The sequence below is a fragment of the Tachyglossus aculeatus genome, chromosome 23 (assembly GCF_015852505.1).
Source record: "Tachyglossus aculeatus isolate mTacAcu1 chromosome 23, mTacAcu1.pri, whole genome shotgun sequence".
Classification (NCBI taxonomy): Eukaryota; Metazoa; Chordata; class Mammalia; order Monotremata; family Tachyglossidae; genus Tachyglossus; species Tachyglossus aculeatus.
The window spans coordinates 8,419,815-8,440,281 of record NC_052088.1 but is presented as its reverse complement, the minus strand read 5'-3'; the positions used below and the strand labels follow the sequence as shown (position 1 = coordinate 8,440,281).

Sequence of the window (20,467 nt, the reverse complement as noted above, 5' to 3'; positions counted from 1 at the left end):
GACACGGGTGCGTGAAAGATGCAGACAACGAGATGATTTCAGGACGGTGCTTAAAAACAGTTGCTGGACTGAAACAACCCAAGTAATAACTCTTAGGAAATGCAACCAGAAATCCTTTACTGCTGCAGCCTGTATTTCCCCTTGCCTTCACCCCAACCACGGGTTTAGGTCTCTCAAACGCGCTTCCAACACCCAATTCCAAGCAAAACACTGAGGAAATTGTCAACCCAATACACGCTGTGAAAGTTGGATAGACATCTGGAAAATACTCCAGGTGCTAGCAATTTCTTCCCTCCTCATTCTCACATTCCCACGGCAACAAAATGCAGTGCTGTACCAAATATGAGAGAATGTGGCTACCAATTCCACTGGGTTATACTCCCCCAGGTGCTTAATACAGTGCTCTGCACATGGCGCTCAATAAATACCATCGATTAACATACGATAAATTCCATCAAAAGCCAAGATGACGTGTTCACTGACTGTTTACATCAAAAGCTAACTACCAAATATTTTCAAACAACCACCTTTCCTGGACTTCAGTTCTAACACGAACATCCTGAAAACAAACCCCTCACACGCCAGGGTTCACAGGCAGTAGTGCATATTCATTCATTCATTCAATCGTATTTATTGAGCGCTTACTGTGTGCAGAGCACTGTACTAAGCGCTTGGGAAGTCCAAGTTTGCAACATATAGAGACGGTCCCTACCCAAGATTACAGATATGTACATAAGAGCTGTGGGGCAGGGAGGGGGAAGAACAAAGGTATCAAATCCGGGTGATAATAATAATAATAATAATGATAGCATTTATTAAGCACTTACTATGTGCAAAGCACTGCTCCAAGCGCTGGAGAGGCCACAAGGTGATCATATCAACCACAAATCTCATAATGCCATAAATAAATGTTTGCAATTAAGAGGATTTATCAAGTGTCTACTGGTTGAAGAGCACTGTTCTATAGGCTTGGGAGAGTAACACATAACTAGCAGACACGATCCACAGAATGTGTCTACAACTCTGTTGTATTGTACCCTCCCAAGTGCTTAGTACAGTGTTCTGCACATAGTAAGCACTCCATAAACACCACTGATTAGTTTGACAAGAGCTCCAGGTTGTTGCAAGTACCTAAGTGACACCAAAGTTCTGCCATATAGGGATAGAAAAAGGGGTGATGAGATTAAATGGGGAAGGCTTCCTGGAGGACGTGTGATTTCGGGAGGGATTTGAAGACGGGGAGAGCGGTCGCCAGAAAGGATATAAATGAAGGAAAGAGATCCAGCCTGGGAGAAAACATCATCATCATCATCAATCGTATTTATTGAGCGCTTACTATGTGCAGAGCACTGTACTAAGTGCTTGGGAAGTACAAATTGGCAACATATAGAGACAGTCCCTACCCAACAGTGGGCTCACAGTCTAAAAGGGGGAACAATAACTGTGGTATTGGTTAAGCGCTTACTATGTGCCAGGCACTGTACTAAGCGCTGTGGAGGATACCAGCAAATAGGGTTGGACACAGTCCCCATCTCACAAGGGGCTCACGGTCTCAATCCCCATTTTCCAAGAGAGATGACTGAGGTCCAGAGAAGCCAAGTGACTTACCCCAGGTCACACAGCAGACAATAATAATAAGAAGAAGAATGACGGCATTTATTAAGCGCTTACTATGTGCAAAGCACTGTTCTAAGTGGCGGAGCCGGGATTAGAAAACAAGAATGAGGCAATAGTTTGTGAGTTAGTTTGAGAAGAATGAAAGGTGGGAGAGGGAGGAGAGACAAGTTAAGGAGAAGGCTGCTGACTGAGTGCCTTAGAGTCACTGGTTAGGACGCGTTCTTGCTTGACAAGGAGCAAAATGAGCAACCTTTGAAGTTGCTGAACGATACGTGAGACAGGCGTGGGACATGGATTGAAGAAAGGAAGGGAGAGCAGAGGGAGGGAGATCCGCAAGGAGGCTGACACAGAAGTCACGCCAGGATGTGAAAAGTGCCTGGACCAAACAATCACTAGTATTTATTGTGCGCCTACTGGGTAAAAGGCACTGTACTAAGCACTTGGGAGAGTACACTAATAACAATTTCAGGCCCATTCCCTGCCCACAGGGAGCCATTTGTTTTTTATTTTTTTTTAAACAATGGTATTTGTGAAGCACTTATTATGTGTCCGGGCAGGGACTGTCAAAGAAGACCCAGTTTTGAATGGTAATCATTCAATCTGTATTTACTGAGCACTATACTAAGCACTTGTGAGCGTACAATAGAACAATCGTCTTTATTGAGTACTGTACTAAGCACTTGGGAGCATACAATACAAAAATCAGTTATTCAATCCTCTTGACTGAGCACTATAGTAAGCCCTTGGGAGCGTACAATAGAACAATCAATTATTCAATCGTCTTTATTGAGTACTGTAGTAAGCACTTGAGGGCATACAATATAAAAATCAATTCTTCAATCCTCTTTATTGAGCACTATAGTAAGCCCTTGGGAGCGTACAATAGAACAATCAATTATTCAATCGTCTTTATTGAGTACTGTAGTAAGCACTTGGGGGCATACAATACAAAAATCAATTCTTCAGTCCTCTTTATTGAGCACTATAGTAAGCCCTTGGGAGCGTACAATAGAACAATCAATTGTTCAATCGTCTTTATTGAGTACTGTAGTAAGCACTTGGGAGCATACAATACAAAAATCAATTCCTCAATTGCATTTATCGAGCACTGTATGCACACCACTGTAGTTGGCACTTGGGAGCATACAAGGTAATAACCAATGGTATTTACTGAGCGCTTACTGTGCGCTGAGCACTGTTCCAAGTACTTGGGCGAGTACAATATAACAGAGCTGACAGATGACAGTTGATTCAGGAAGACACCCAAGACAAACAGCTGGGGAGAGGAGAGGGAGTTACCCCAAATCTACCTAAAATTTGGGGGGAAACTCTGTGGTTTGGTAGGAAGCAAGGACTGGAATGATCTAAAAATACACAACAAGCCTAGAAGCAGAAGACATTTACTTCCCACAGTGGCAAAGCCTGCCCTTTGTTGACAATAGCTCTATCAACTGAATTGAGCACTGTGCTAAGCGCTCTACAAGAAATTCATTCGATTTGTTGAGCACCAGGGTGCAAAGAATTGTGCTAAGTGTTTATTAATAACAACAACAATAACGATGGTATTTGTTAAGTACTTACTGTGTGTCAAGCACTGTTCTAAGCGCTGGACATAGTCCCTTGTCCCACATAGGGCTCACGCTCTTAATCCCCATTTTTCAGATGAGGTAACTGGGGCCCAGAGAAGTGAAGTGGCTTGCCCAAGGTCACACAGCAGATAAATGGCAGCACCAAGATTAGAACCCAGGTCCTTCGGACTGAGAGCTCAAGGCAGGATACGTGAGCCCTGCCCTCAACTAGAGTAAAATCTAATGGGGATGTTGGGAAAAACCAAAATGATTTAGGGGAAACAGGAGGAAGAGTAAAACTGTGAATGGTAGTACAAATACCGTTTGTCCAGATGAAAAACCAAATAAATGACTACACAAATGATTACAGCAGACCAGAGAACGATCACTATTTCTGACAGGTTTTTTGTCCGATTTTGTTCGGTTCTCATATAAAGATATCTGACTAGGCCTCTGACACAATTAGTTTGGATCGTCGGTACTGGACTGCATATGAACGCCCCATGGGATGCTCAGACACCCCTTAGATGCGCACGCCTTGAAGATTAATTCATTCAATTGTATTTATTGAGGGTTTACTGTGTTCAAAGCACTATACTAAGCGCTTGGGAGAGTACAACAGAATAAACAGATGTCAAGAAAAGCCAAGAAAAACAGACTGGGAAGCCCAATCTTTTCGGCAATCTCACTTATAAAATGATGTGTCAGTTGCCTGCACAATACCTAAATACAGATCTTCCGGACTAGAAGATCAAGAAGTCAGAAAGAAGCCCATCTTACACACATGAATACAGTTTAGGAATCATAAAACCAGAAACGATTTCCATGCAAAAAATGGAAGAATACCTATATAGGCTTTGCATCATTACCTTTACACTTGGCAGATAATACTCCCAATGGATAGATCACACAATCTTTCAACATTACAGAAATCCACGTTGCCAGAAGACATAAAAGCTTCAGACCCTTTCATTTCCTAGAAAATAATTTGGGGGAGTTTCTTTCGGATAAGGAAAGGCCTCTTTGGGTTGCCTTGATCCCAGCTGGTATAAAGTGTGACTCAGTGGCTGCGTCCTAACCCGGAACTGCCACATGTGCCCTTTGGCAAGTCACAACTTCTTTGCGCCTCAGTTCCCTCACCTGTAAAAGGGGGATAAGAGTGTGAACCCACGTGGGACAAGGAGTTGTCTCCAACCTGATTAACGTCTTTCGACCCCAGCGCTTAGAACAGTGCATGGCACATAGTAAGCGCTGAACAAGTACTATAATTATTATTCTAAAGGCTTCTTTGTGAAGAGCCTTTGTTTGGCAACAGATGACAAGAGACTCTAAGCCAGAAAGAGCCTGCCTAAAGAAACACATTTCTCCATTTGACCCTCTGGTCTTTCAAAGGATCCCTGCAACATTAAACCATGAATATCATGCTGGGCATAAAAGCCTACAAGAACCACGTGCTCAGAGATATTCTGCAACTTCAAGTGTTAGTCAATCGTATTTATTGAGCACTTTCTGTGTGCAGAAGCACCGTACTAAGCACTTGGGGGTACACAATACAACAATGAACAGACACATTCCCTGTCCACAAAGAAGTGTTCTTTTTTGTTCACTGGCTAGGACCTACGATTGCCTATTTTAGTTCCAGCTGGCCCCAAGAGACATTTAAAACTCTTGATCGGAAATCAGACCTTCAGCAGTACCATATCCTGGTCAAAGAACAGTCCATTCGGCCTGGGACTGTACACAGCTATATGATAGGAATTTTTTAATTTACGATATTGGTTAAGCACTTACTTTGTGGCAGGCACTGTACTAGGCGCTGGGGAAGATACAAGATAATTGGGTTGAACAGAGTACCCAGCCCACGTAGGGCTCACAGTCTTCATCCCCATTTTACACATGAGGTAACAGAGGGACAGAGAAGTGACATACCCAAGGTCACATAAGAGACAGAGTGGTAGAGCCAGGCTTGAGCCCACTGTTGGATAGGGACCGTCTCTATATGTTGCCAATTTGTACTTCCCAAGCGCTTAGTACAGTGCTCTGCACACAGTAAGCACTCAATAAATACGATTGATGATGATGATGATTAAAATCCGGGCCCTCTACCTCCCAATCCCATATAGTAATGTCTGTCTCCCCCTCACGACCGTAAGCTCCTTGGGGGCAGGAAACGTGCCAACTCTATTGTATTTAACTCCCCCAAGCACTTAGTACAGTGCTCTGCATATTGTAAGTGCTCAATATATACCCCTGATGATGACGGTCCCCTTCTGACAATCTTCTTCATTCATTCATTCAATCAATCGTATTTATTGAGCGCTTACTGTGTGCACAGCACTGTACTAAGCGCTTGGGAAGTACAAGTCGGCAACATATGGAGACGGTCCCTACCCAACAGCGGGCTCACAGTCTAGAAGGGGGAGACCGTGGATGTCACTTATGTCATTCCCAACTTTTCCCTCTAACAATCCACCACAGGTCCGGACCGGGAGCCTGTTGTTGGGTACGGACTGTCTCTGTGTGTTGCCGAATTGTGCTTTCCAAGCGCTCAGTACAGTGCTCTGCACACAGTAAGCGCTCAATAAATACGACTGAATGAATGAATGAAGAATAATGACAACGGCGGTGGTATTGGTGAAGCGCTTACTATGTGCCAAGCGCTGGACTAAGCTGGCTGGGGTAGATACAAGCTAACCAAGTCCCACATTCGAATCCTCCTTGGACCTCTTGCGCCACTTCTGCCTCTGTTTCCCCCGGAAAGGAATTCCACGCTTCCTCCCACCTGCGGGGAAACTACCTCCTTTTCCCGCTGATGGACTCTTGTTTCCGAACGAAGCAATTGCATTTATTGAACGCTTGCCGTGTGCTAATCCTGTGCTGTATACTGATTTTTGGGAGAGTACAACGCAACGGAGCTGGGAGACGCTACCCTTGCCCTCGAGGAGCTTATCTTCAATCTCAATGTCCCACCCAACGGACTACTGAAATGCATTTGAGGAATTAAGACGCCTAGGAGAGGGATTCATTCATTCAGTCGGATTTATTGAGCGCTTACTGTGTGCAGAGCACTGTACTAAGTGCCTGGGAAGTACAAGTCGGCAACATATAGGGACGGTCCCTACCCAACAACGGGCTCACAGTCTAAAAGGGGGCTTAGAGAAGCAGCAAGGCTTAATGGAAAGAGCCCAGGCTTGGGAGTCAGAGGTGGTGGGTTCTAATCCCGGCTCCGCCACTTGTCAGCTGTGTGACTCTGGGCAAGTCACTTCACTTCTCTGTGCCTGTTAACTCATCTGTAAAATGGGGATTAAGACTGTGAGCCCCACGTGGGACAACCTGATTACCTTACATCTACCCCAGTGTTTAGAACAGTGCTCGGCACATGGTAACACATACCACCTTCATTATTATTATTATTATTTAATGTCTGCTCGGTGCAGAGCACTGCACTAGGTGCTTGGGATGTGCAGAAAGACAAAGGAACGGTCTTCCTCCCTTCGGGGAGCTTCCACTCTAATGGTGGAGACAAACCTCAATCAATCGCATTTACTGAGCGCTTCCTGTGTGCGGAGCACTGCCCTAAGCGTTTGGAAGAGCACAGTCCAACAAAGTTGGGAGACTTATTCCCTGCCCACGATGAGCTTACAGTCTAGAGGACAGAAAGCTATTGGCAACTGGAGAAGTGAGGCAGCACGGTCTAGATCAGATCTAGAATCTAGTTCCCGGGCTCTTCCCAAGCCACTTTACCTCAGTTTCCTCATCTGGAAAATGGGGATGGGATGCCTGCTTCTCCCTTCTAAAACCGTGAGCCCCTTAACCTATCTGATCGCCTTCGATCTGCCCAGGATTTAGCAGAGAACTTGGCATTTAGTGCCAAGGTTATTTACAGATGCCACGTGACTGTGTCCTTTAGCCCGTGAGACCGTTTTGGGCAGGGCATGTGTCTGTTGTTGGATCGTACTCTCCTGAGCGCTTAGTACAGTGCTTTGAACACAGTGAGCGCGCGCGCGCTCGATAAATACAAGCGAATCTTCTGATGGTCACGCAAGTCGTCCCAATACCACCGATAAACAACCAATCTGTTGGCAGCCGATTACCACAAAAATGTGTTTTTCCTCAAGGCAGCCTACCAAATTTCACAGATGCGATGACAGCGCTTGTCCATTGTAAATCAGATGGCCATTGTTTCCAGGAGCAAATCTGGGATTGTTATTCACCAGCAGGTCATTTGAATAAAGCTTTGTTTTGGAGCAGAAGTAACTGATGGTCCTTGGGTTTCTGAGATTTTAATGATCTGAGAAGCCGGGACAAGTCAGCTCGGCCCTAATGCCTGTTTTCCTTGTGCATTTAGGTGGAGACACAGAATTTGCGTGTGTTCCTCCTGTATCGAGCATCTATCTGAAAACCCTCCCTCCACACATCCACCAAGCTGGCTCTCTTCCTCCCTTCAAAGCCCTACTGAGAGCTCACCTCCTCCAGGAAGCCTTCCCAGACTGAGCCCCCTTTTTCCTCTCCTCCTCCCTATCTCGCCCACTCTACCTCCTTCCCCTCCCCACAGCACTTGGGCAAGTCTCTTCACGTCTCTGGGCCTCATGTGGGGATTCAACACCTCTTCTCTCTCCTTCTTTGGGACCGGATTATGTTGTATCTACCCTAGCACTTAGCACAGTGCTTAGCACACAGCCCGTAACAAAGACTATATTATCAGCATCAGTTTTTATGGACCACGTCCTAGGCACAGAGCACTTAACTTAGACTGTGAGCCCACTGTCGGGTAGGGACTGTCTCTATGTGTTGCCAACTTGTACTTCCCAAGCGCTTAGTACAGTGCTCTGCACACAGTAAGCGCTCAATAAATACGATTGATTGATTGATTTGTACAGATTTATTACTCTATTTTACTCGTACGTATTTACTATTCTATTTATTTTGTTAATGATGTGTGCGTATAGCTGTAATGCTATTTGTTCTGACCATTGTGACACCTGTCCCCCATGTTTTGTTTTGTTGTCTGCCCCCCCTTCTAGACTGTGAGCCCGCTGTTGGGTAGGGACCGCCTCTGTACGTTGCCGACTTGTACTTTCCAAGCGCTTAGTACAGTGCTCTGCACACAGTAAGCGCTCAATAAAGACGACTGAACGAATGAACGAACGAATGAAGTACTTCCCAAGGTACAGCGCTCTGCACACAGTAAACGCTCAATAAATGATTGAATGAATGAATGAAGTACTTCCCAAGGTACAGCGCTCTGCACACAGTAAGCGCTCAATAAATATGATTGAATGAATACAACCCAGGGAGATATCGGAATAGCAACCTTTGTGAAACGTTTACTATGTACCAGGAACTATACTAAGCGCCGGGGAAGACGGAAAATCATCTGGGCCAACCCAATCGATCAATTGTATTTATTGAGCGCTTACTGTGTGCAGAGCACTGTACTAAGCGCTTGGGAAGTACAAGTTGGCAACATATAGAGACAGTCCCTACCCAACAGTGGGCTCGCAGTCTACAACTACACAGTAAGCGCTCAATAAACATGATCGAATGAATGAGTGAATACAACCCAGGGAGATAGCGGAATAACAACCTTTGTGAAACGTACCAGGAACTGTACTAAGCGCCGGGGAAGATACAAAATCACCTGGGCCGACCCAGTCCCTGAACCGCACAGGGTTCACAGTCTCAGTAGGAGGGAGAACAGGGCTTGTGAGCCCTGATTATCCTGCCTCTACCCCGGCAACTAGAACAGTGCTCGGCACATGGTAAGCGCTTACCAAATCCCGTTGTTCTTCATACACCTTACGGATCAGAAGGGGAGAGATCGGACGAGCTAAAACGTGTCTTACCATGATCTTGCTTACCCATTGCACTTAGATAATGATTGAAGGCTTGACAGTGAGGACTGGGGGTCTGGGTCGCCTTATCGCAACTCACGGGCGGAGGGCTCCTGTCTGTGTCAAAAGAGAAATACCCGCTGGAGGATCTAGACAGCAGTGGCGATCTTCGGACAAAGATGAAAAGCGGGGATCTGGTGGCGAACGGCCTGGGGCTAGTGGACGGTGCCAACGGGCCCTGCTGAACGCCGCCAACGCCGCCGGGAGAACGGCATTCCCCTTCGCCTGAGAGATTACCTTGACGCCGCGTTCGGAGAGAGGTAGGTGCCCCCGGTCGGAATTGCTGGGGCTCGGCTGGCCCCTCTGCGGGCTCCAACTGTCCGCCCTCGCTGTCACGTTCAGAATTTAGGTCGGACGGTTGCTTGGCCATTTGGTCTTTTTTTCTAAAAGCGGGGGAGAGAAGAAATAAGAGAGGAGACGGAATCAATCAATCAGTCAATCAGTCGTATTTATTGAGCGCTTACTATGTGCAGAGCACTGTACTAAGCGCTTGGGAAGTACAAATTGGCAACGCATAGAGACAGTCCCTCCCCAACGGTGGGCTCACAGTCTAAAAGGGGGAGACAGACAACAGAACCAAACATACCAACAAAATAAAATAAACAGGATAGAAATGTACAAGTAAAATAAATAGAGTAATAAATATGTACAAGTAAAATAAATAAATAAGTAAAAAATAAATAGGCGGAAGACGCGGGTTACCACGCTTTGCAGGAAATGAAGGTGCCGATTTTCCTTTCGAAGGCCCTAAAGCTATCGCGCAGACCGGGTGACTGCCGTGGCTTGGTTTATGCGTGTAGCGTGGCTCAGTGGAAAGAGCCCGGGCTTGGGAGTCGCAGGTCACGGGTTCGAATCCCGCCTCCCCCGCATGTCTGCTTAGGCAAGTCACTTCACTTCTCTGGGCCTCAGGTCCCTCATCTGTAAAATGGGGGTGAAGACTGTGAGCCCCACGTGGGACAGCCTCATCTCCTTGTATTCCCCCCAGCGCTTAGAACAGTGCTTTGCACATAGTAAGCGCTTAATACCAACATTATTATTATTATTATATGTAGAAAGCTCTCTGAAAAAGGCATTTGAAAAAAAAAATTTTTAATGGTATTTGTTCGGCGCTTACTAGAGGTCAGGCACCCTGCACAAGACACAAGATTACCTCATCTGTAAAATGGGGATTAAGACTGTGAGCCCCACGTGGGACAAGCTGATCACCTAGAGAAGCAGCTTGGCTCAGTGGAAAGAGCCCGGGCTTTGGAGTCAGAGGTCATGGGTTCAAATCCCGGCGCTGCCAATTGTCAGCTGTGTGACTTTGGGCAAGTCACAACTTCTCTGTGCCTCAGTTACCTCATCTGTAAAATGGAGATGAAGCCTGTGAGTCTCCTGTGGGACAACGTCATCAGCTTGTTACCTCCTCAGCGCTTAGAGCAGTGCTTTGAACATAGTAAGCGCCCAATAAATGCCACCATTATGATTATTATTATTATTGTAACCTCTCTAGCGCTTACAACTGTGCTTTGCACATAGTAAGCGCTTAATAAATGCTATCATTATTATTAGTAGTAGACAGGTTATGCCCCACGTAGAGCTCACAGTCTTACATAATCCCCATTTTACTGATGAAGTAACTGAGCTTCAGAGAAGTGAGGTGACTTGCCTAAAGTCTCAGCGGAAAAGTGGCAGAGGTTTGTTTTTTTTAACGTTTTTTGTTAATCGCTCACTATATACCAGGCATTATACTACGTCCCAGGATAGCTACATGCTTATCTAGTTAAACAGAGCCTCTGTCCCACGTTGGCTCTCGGTCTTAATCCCCATTTTTCAAATGAGGGAACTGAGGCACGGAGAAGTGAAGTGACTTACGCAAGGTCACACGGCCGAAAGGTGATGGAGGCGGGATTAGAACCCAGGTCCTTCTGACTCTCAGGCCGGTGCTCTACCCACCGGGCCATTTTGAGAGACTACATACCCCCTCGGTCGCCCCGATTCCCTAGCTAGTCACAGCCACTTATAATCTTAGAACAGTGCTTGGCACATAGTGAGCGCTCAACAAATACCACCATTATTATTATAATATCTACTCATATAAAAAGTAAATTCAAGGAGAACTCATCGGGCAGGTTGCCGCGTTTCAACTGCGGCCCCGTTTATTAAGCACGGGTTTGGTTAATTAAAGAAAGAGAGAAGCAGCTTAGTGGAGCCTGTTATTGGGTAGGGACCGTCTCTATATCATAATAATAATGACGGCATTTATTAAGCGCTTACTATGTGCAAAGCACTGCTCTAAGCACTGGGGAGGTTACAAGGTGATCGGGTTGTCCCTCGTGGGGCTCACAGTCTTAATCCCCATTTTACAGATGAGGGAACTGAGGCCCAGAGAAGTAAAGTGACTTGCCCAAAGTCACACAGCTGTCAAGTGGTGGGGCTGGGATTTGAACCCACGACCTCTGCCTCCAAAGCCCGGGCTCTTTCCTACTGAGCCACGCCGCTTGACGACTTGTACTTCCCAAGCGCTTAGTACAGTGCTCTGCACACGGTAAGCGCTCAATAAATATAATTGAATGAATGAATGAATAGTGGATAGCACTCAGCGCTTAGTACAGTGCTCGGCACACAGTAAGTGCTCAATAAATATGATTGAATGAATGAATGAACTCAAGCCTGGGAGTCAGGAGGACCTGGGTTCTAATTCCGGCGCTGCCACCTTTCATTCATTCATTCATTCATTCATTCAATTGTATTTGTTAAGTGCTTACTGTGTGCAGAGCACTGTACTAAACACTTAGGAATGTACAGTACAACAATAAATAGTGATAGTCCCTTCCCACAAAGAGTTCACAGTCTCAGGGTGAGGGTTGGGAGAAACAGACATCAATACATATAAATAAAATGACAGATATTGGGTAGGGACCGTCTCTATATGTTGCCAACTTGTACTTCCCAAGCGCTTAGTACAGTGCTCTGCACACAGTAAGCGCTCAATAAATACGATTGATGATGATAAGTGCTGTGGGGCTGGGAAGGTGGGGGGGGGCAGAGCAAAGGGAGCGAGCTAGGGTCTGCTGTGTGACCTTGGGTAAGTCGCTTCCCTTCTCTGGGCCTCAGTCCCCTCATCTGCAAAATGGGGATTTAAATAATAATAATAATTATGGTGTTTGTTAAGCTCTTACTATGTGCCCAGCCCTGTTCTACGTGCGAGATAGCTACAGGGTAATCAGGTTGTCCCATGTGGGGCTCACAGCCCTAATCCCCATTTTCCTGATGAGGTAACTGAGGTACAGAAGTGGCTTGCCCAAGGTACTTTCCAAGCGCTTAGTACAGTGCTCTGCACACAGTAAGCGCTCAATAAATATGACAATGAATGAACACAGCAGACAAGTGGCAGAGCCGGGATTAGAACCCAGAGTGTGAGCCCCGTGCGAGGCAGAGACTGTGTCCAAACCGATTGCCTTGTATCTCCCTGGGCGCTTAGAACAGTGCTTGGCACATAGTAGGCGCTTAACGAGCACCATAACGATTATTAGAGAAGCAGCATGGCTTAATGTAAACGACAGAACAGTGCTTGGCACATAGTAGGCGCTTAACGAGCACCATCACGATTATTAGAGAAGCAGCATGGCTTAATACAAACAAGCCCGGGCTTGGGATCCAGAAGTCGTGGGTTCATTCATTCAATCGTATTTATTGAATTTATTTATTACTCAATTTATTTCATTTGTACATATTTATTCTATTTATTTTATTTTGTTAATATGCTTGGTTTTGTTCTCTGTCTCCCCCTTCTAGACTGGGAGCCCGCTGTTGGGTAGGGGCCGTCTCTATACGTTGCCGACTTGGACTTCCCAAGCGCTTAGTACAGTGCTCTGCACACGGCAAGTGCTCAATAAATACGATTGAATGAATTCTATTTATTTTGTTAATGATGTGCATATATCTCTAATTCTATTTACTTTGATGCTATTGACACCTGTCCACTTGTTTTGTTTTGTTGTCTGTCTCCCCCCTTCTAGACCATGAGCCCGTTGTTGGGTAGGGACCGTCTCTATATGTTGCTGATTTGTACTTTCCAAGCGCTTAGGACAGCGCTCTGCACACAGTAAGCGCTCAATAAATACAAGTGAATGATTGAATGAATTCTATTTTATTAATGATGTGCATATATCTAATTCTATTTCTCTATTTTGATGCTATTGACACCTGTCCACTTGTTTTGTTTTGTTGTCTGCCTCCCCCCCTTCTAGACCGTGAGCCCGTTTTTGGGTAGGGACCGTCTCTATATGTTGCCGATTTGTACTTCCCAAGCGCTTAGTACAGCGTTCTGCACCCAGTAAGCACTCAATAAATACGACTGAATGAATGAATTCTATTTATTTTATTAATGATGCGTATGTATCTATAATTCTATTTATCGATTTTGATGCTATCGATGCCTGTCTACTTGTCTCGTTGTCTGTCTCCCCCCCCTCTAGACTGTGAGCCCGTTGCTGGGTAGGGATTGTCTCTATCTGCTGCCGAATTGTACTTTCCAAGCGCTTAGTACAGCGCTCTGCACCCAGTAAGCGCTCAATAAATACGATTGAATGAATGAATGAATTCTATTTTATTAATGTCTATGTATCTATAATTCTGTTTATCAATTTTAATGCTATTGATGCCCGACTACATGTTTTGTTTTGCTTTCTGTCTCGCCCCTTCTAGACTGTGAGCCTGTTCATTCATTCAGTCGTATTTATTGAGCGCTTAGTGGGTGCAGAGCACTGTACTAAGCGCTTGGGAAGTACAAGTTGGCAACATATAGAGGCAGTCCCTACTCAACAGCGAGCTCATGTTGGGTAGGGATTGTCTCTATCTGTTGCCCAACTGTACTTTCCAAGCGCTTAGTACAGTGCTCTGCACACGGTAAGTGCTCAATAAATACGACAATGATTGAATGAATTCTATTTTATTAATGACGTGCATGTATCTATAATTCTACTTATCTATTTTAATGCTATTGATGCCCATCTACTTGTTTTGTCTGTCTCGCCCCTTCTAGACTGTGAGCCCGTTGTTGGGTAGGGATTGTCCCTATCTATTGCCCAACTGTACTTTCCAAGCGCTTAGTACACTGCTCTGCACACGGTAAGTGCTCAATAAATACAACTGAATGATTGAATGAATTCTATTTTATTAATGCCGTGCATGTATCTATAATTCTATTTATCTATTTTAATGCTATTGATGCCCATCTACTTGTTTTGTTTTTCTGTCTCGCCCCTTCTAGACTGTGAGCCCGTTGTTGGGTAGGGACTGTCTCTATCTGTTGCCCAACTGTACTTTCCAAGTGCTTAGTACAGTGCTCTGCACACGGTAAGTGCTCAATAAATACAACTGAATGACTGAATGAATTCTATTTTATTAATGATGTGCATGTATCTATAATTCTATTTGTCTATTTTAATGCTATTGATGCCCATCTACTTGCTTTGTTTTGTCTGTCTCCCCCTTCTAGACTGTGAGCCAGTTGTTGGGTAGGGACTGTCTCTATCTGTTGCCCAACTGTACTTTCCAAGTGCTTAGTACAGTGCTCTGCACACGGTAAGTGCTCAATAAATACAACTGAATGACTGAATGAATTCTATTTCATTAATGATGTGCATGTATCTATAATTTTATTTATCTATTTTAATGCTATTAAGAGAGCTAGCTCTCTTCCTCCCTTCAAGGCCCTGCTGAGAGCTCACCTCTGCTCTGCACACGGTAAGTGCTCAATAAATACGACTGAATGATTGAATGAATTCTATTTCATTAATGGTGTATGTATCTATAATTTTATTTATCTATTTTGATGCTATTAATTAAGAGAGCTAGCTCTCTTCCTCCCTTCAAGGCCCTGCTGAGAGCTCACCTCCTCCAGGAGGCCTTCCCAGACTGAGCCCCTTCCTTCCTCTCCCCCTCGTCCCCCTCTCCATCCCCCCCCATCTTACCTCCTTCCCTTCCCCACAGCACCTGTATATATGTCTATATGTTTGTACAGATTTATTACTCTATTTATTTATTTTACTTGTACATATCTATTCTATTTATTTTATTTTGTTAGTATGTTTGGTTTTTTTTTTTCTCTGTCTCCCCCTTTTAGACTGTGAGCCCAATGTTGGGTAGGGACTGTCTCTATATGTTGCCAATTTGTACTTCCCAAGCGCTTAGTACAGTGCTCTGCACATAGTAAGTGCTCAATAAATACGATTGATTGATTGATTGATTGCTATTGATGCCTATCTACATGTTTTGTTTTTCTGTCTGTGTCGCCCCTTCTAGACTGTGAGGCCGTTGTTGGGTAGGGACTGTCTCTGTTGCCCAACTGTACTTTCCAAGCGCTTAGCACAGTGCTCTGCACCCAGTCGGCGCTCAATAAATACGACTGAATGAATGATGCAGAGCGTGGCTTCCCCTCTTCCCCCCAGTGGACTGGGGCTGCGCAAAAATCAAATTAAATCGTCCTCCTCTTCCCCTGCTTGTGGTCACTGCTGGAGAGGGAAGTAAACAAAGCCGGCTGGGGGATGGTGGGCGGGATTGTGGGGGGATTTTGGGGGGGACGGTCCTTCAGAGGAGGAGGGGGACACCCCCCACCCCAAACCCCAGCACTCTCGACTCATCACGAACCCCAACTTTTACCCACGCACACCCCACCTCCATCGCCGTCTTTCTTTTGGAGCGCTCACTACGTGCAGGACACTGGACTGAGCGCTTGTGCGGAGCACTGGACTGAGCGCTTGGGAGAGGACAATGGGACCGGGGTTTGCTCCCTGGGCAGGGCAGCCTTGTGCACAAACACAAACACACACACACAGATCAATGGTATTTTGGGGGGGGCGCTTACTATGTGCAGAGCGCTGTACTAGGCGCTTGGGAGAGCCCAATGCAACAGAATTGGCACACACGTTCCCTCTCGCTTCATGTCTCACACACAACACACAAGTCAATAGTGTTTATTGAGCGCTTACTACGTGCAGAGCGCTGTACTAGGCGCTTGGGAGAGCCCAATGCAACAGAATTGGCAGACACGTTCCCTCTCGCTTCATCTCTCACTCTCACACACCACACACAAAGTGTTATTGAGCGCTTACTATGTGCAGAGCGCTGTACTAGGCGCTTGGGAGAGGGCGATGCAACAGAATTGGCAGACACGTTCCCTCTGGCTTCATCTCTCACAACACACAAGGTCAATGGTATTTATTGAGCTCTTACGATGTGCAGAGCGCTGTACTAGGCGCTTGGGAGAGGGCAAGGCGACGGAATTAGCAGACATGTCCCCTCTCGCTCCATACCTCTCTCTCACACACACACAAAATCAATGGTATTTACTGAGCGCTTCCTCTTTGCAGAGCGCTGTACTAAGCGCTAGGGAGAGCCCAGTGCAACTGAATCAGGAGACACGTTCCCGAGCCCTCGCTCCACCTCTCTCTCTCTGCGTCTCTCACATACACACACACACAAAAAATGGTATTTACTGAGCACCTCCTCTGTGCAGAGCACTGTACTAAGCGCTTAGGGGAGCCCAGTGCAACAGAATAAGCGACACGTTCCCGAGCCCTCGCTCCACCTCTCTCTTTCTCTCTCTCTGCATCTCACACACACACACACAAATCGGTGGCATTTATTGAGCGCTTACTATGTGCATCATCAATCATATTTACTGAGCGCTTACTATGTGCAGAGCACTGTACTAAGCGCTTAAGTACTGTGCAATGTGTGCACATCACTTAAGTGATGTGCAAAGTACTGAACATTTGGGAGAATACAACGCAAAAGAATGAGCAGATTTGTTCCCTGCCCACAACGAGATCTGGTTCCGTGTCTGTCTCTCACAGACATACACACACACACACAAACTCAATGGTATCTACTGAGCGCCTACTATGTGCAAAGTACTGAACACTTGGGAGAATACAACGCAAAAAATATGAGCAGATTTGTTCCCTGCCCATAACGAGATCTGGTTCCGACTCGCTTTCTCTCTCTCTCTCTCTCTCTCACACACACACACACACACACACACACTAATAATAATAATAATATCAATAGTAATGATGACGGTAGACACACAGAGACTCAGACCCACGCGCACACACGCAGAGACATATACATACACACACACACACACACACACACACAAACTCAATGGTATCTACTGAGCGCCTACTATGTGCAAAGTACTGAACACTTGGGAGAATACAACGCAAAAAATATGAGCAGATTTGTTCCCTGCCCATAACGAGATCTGGTTCCGACTCGCTTTCTCTCTCTCACACACACGCGCACACACACACACACACACAAATAATAATAATAATAATATCAATAGTAATGATGACGGTAGACGCACAGAGACTCAGACCCACGCGCACACACGCAGAGACATATACATACACACGCACAGACTAAAACACACACCCAGACACAAATACACACACATACAGAGACGCCCCCCCCCCCCCCCCATAGTAATGATGACGGTAGACACACAGACTCTCGGACACACGCAAACACAGAGACACATATACATATACACACACACACACAGAATAGACACAGACATGCAGACACAATCACACACACACACACACACGTATACAGAGACGCCCCGCCCCCCCCCAAACCCATAGTAATGATGACGGTAGACACACAGAGAGTCGGACACACGCGCACACACACACATATATATATATATATATATATATATACAGAGATGTCCCCCCCCCACACACACACAACCCACAGTAATGATGACGGTAGACACAGAGACTCAGACACACGCGCACACACGCACAGAGACACATATACTTATATACACACACAGAACAGACACCCAGACCCAATCACACACACACACACACACACACCACCACCACCACCACCACCAACAACAACAATAATAGCTATAGTAATGATGACGGCAGACACACAGAGACTCGGACACACGCGCACACACGCAAACACAGAGGCAAAAATACTCATATACACACACAGAGAATCCCAGACACAATCACACACACACACACACACGTACAGGGACGCCCCCCCCCCCCCCAAAAAAAAAAAACCCATAGTAATGATGACGGTAGACACACAGAGACTCGGACACACGCGCACACACGCAAACACAGAGACACATACACAAACACACACACATATATATACAGAGATGCCCCCCCCCACACACACACAAACCCATAGTAATGATGACGGTAGACACAGAGACTCAGACACACGCGCACACACGCACAGAGACACATATACTTATATACACACACACACACACACAGAACAGACACCCAGACCCAATCTCACACACACAAACAACAACAACAATAATAATAATAGCTATAGTAATGATGACGGCAGACACACAGAGACTCGGACACACGCACACACAGAGGCAAATATACTTATATACACACACACAGAATCCCAGACACAATCTCTCACACACACACACACACACACACATATACAGGGACGCCTCCCCCCCCCCCCCCCCTCCAACTCATAGTAATGATGACGGTAGACACACAGAGACTCGGACACACGCGCACACACGCAAACACAGAGACACATACACAAACACACACACACATATACAGAGATGTCCCCCCCCACACACACACAAACCCATAGTAATGATGACGGTAGACACAGAGACTCAGACACGCGCACACACGCACAGAGACACATATACACACACACACAGAACAGACACCCAGACACAATCTCACACACACACACACACACACACCACAACAACAATAATAGCTATAGTAATGATGACGGCAGACACACAGACACTCGGACACACGCGCACACACAGAGGCAAATATACTTATATACACACACACAGAATCCCAGACACAACCACACACACACACACACACACACACGTATACAGGGACGCCCCCCCCCCCCCAAACCCACAGTAATGACGGTAGACACACAGAGACTGACACACGTGCACACACAGAGACACATATACACACACACACAGACTGGACACGGACACCCAGAAACAATCACACACGCGCAACAACAATAACAATAATAATAGCGATAGTAAAGATGACGGTAGGCACACAGAGACTGCCACACGTGCACACACGCAAACACAGAGACACATATACACACACACACACACACATATACAGGGACGCCCCCCCCCCCAAACCCACAGTAATGACGGTAGACACACAGAGACTGACACACGTGCACACACAGAGACACATATACACACACACACAGACTGGACACGGACACCCAGACACAATCACACACGCACACCAACAATAACAATAATAATAGCGATAGTAAAGATGACGGTAGGCACACAGAGACTGCCACACGTGCACACACGCAAACACAGAGACACATATACACACACACACGGCCTGGACACGGACACCCAGGCACAATCACACACGCACACCAACAATAACAATAATAACAGCGATAGTGAAGATGACGGTAGACCCACAGAGACTCGGACACACGCGCACACACTCAGTGGCACATGTACATCCACACAGACACCCAAACACAAACACAATCACACACACACACACACATATACACAGAGACGCCCCCCCCCCCCCCCGAGCCCTTAAGCCAGTAAGAAACCGAGACGCCCCCCCCCCCGCCAGGCAGACACACAATCACCCCCAGAGGACCCCCCCCCACCACAAACACACCCAGCGACCCAGACCCACACAGAGACACAGAAGCCTTCCCCCAACACACACACAGCGACCCACACCGACAAACACACGCCCAGATACACGCAAACACACACACACACACACACACACACGGAGAAACCAACAGGGACCCTCCCCACACAGACACACACACACACACACACAGAAGCCTTCCCACCAACACACACACAGCGACCCACACCGACAAACACACGCCCAGATACACGCAAACACACACACACACGGAGAAACCAACAGGGACCCTCCCCACACAGACACACACACACACACACACAGAAGCCTTCCCACCAACACACACACACAGCGACCCACACCGACAAACACACGCCCAGATACACGCAAACACACACACACACACACACGGAGAAACCAACAGGGACCCTCCCCACACAGACACACACACACACACACAGCGACCCACACAGACATACACACGAACAGATCCAGACACAGCGACCCACAGGCACCCACACACAGACGCATCATCAATCAATCGTATTTATTGAGCGCTTACTAGACTCCCCACCTCCACACACACACAAAACAGTGTTTTGCACATAGTAAGCGCTTAACAAATGCCATTATTATTATCATTATTATTTATTACATACAGAACCCCCCCCCACAGGGCCCGAAATCCAGTCAGAAACCG

At 46.3% G+C, this 20,467-nt stretch overlaps 1 protein-coding gene across 1 annotated transcript in view; it reads right to left on the bottom strand.

The window, feature by feature from the left end:
* Positions 1-20,467, bottom strand: part of BCL2L11 (BCL2 like 11) — an 80,482-nt gene that overhangs the window by 58,175 nt on the left and 1,840 nt on the right. The window contains 1 exon segment of the mRNA XM_038765716.1: positions 9,047-9,462. Within this exon segment, the coding sequence (XP_038621644.1) occupies positions 9,047-9,449 (403 nt within the window). The 5' untranslated portion in view covers positions 9,450-9,462.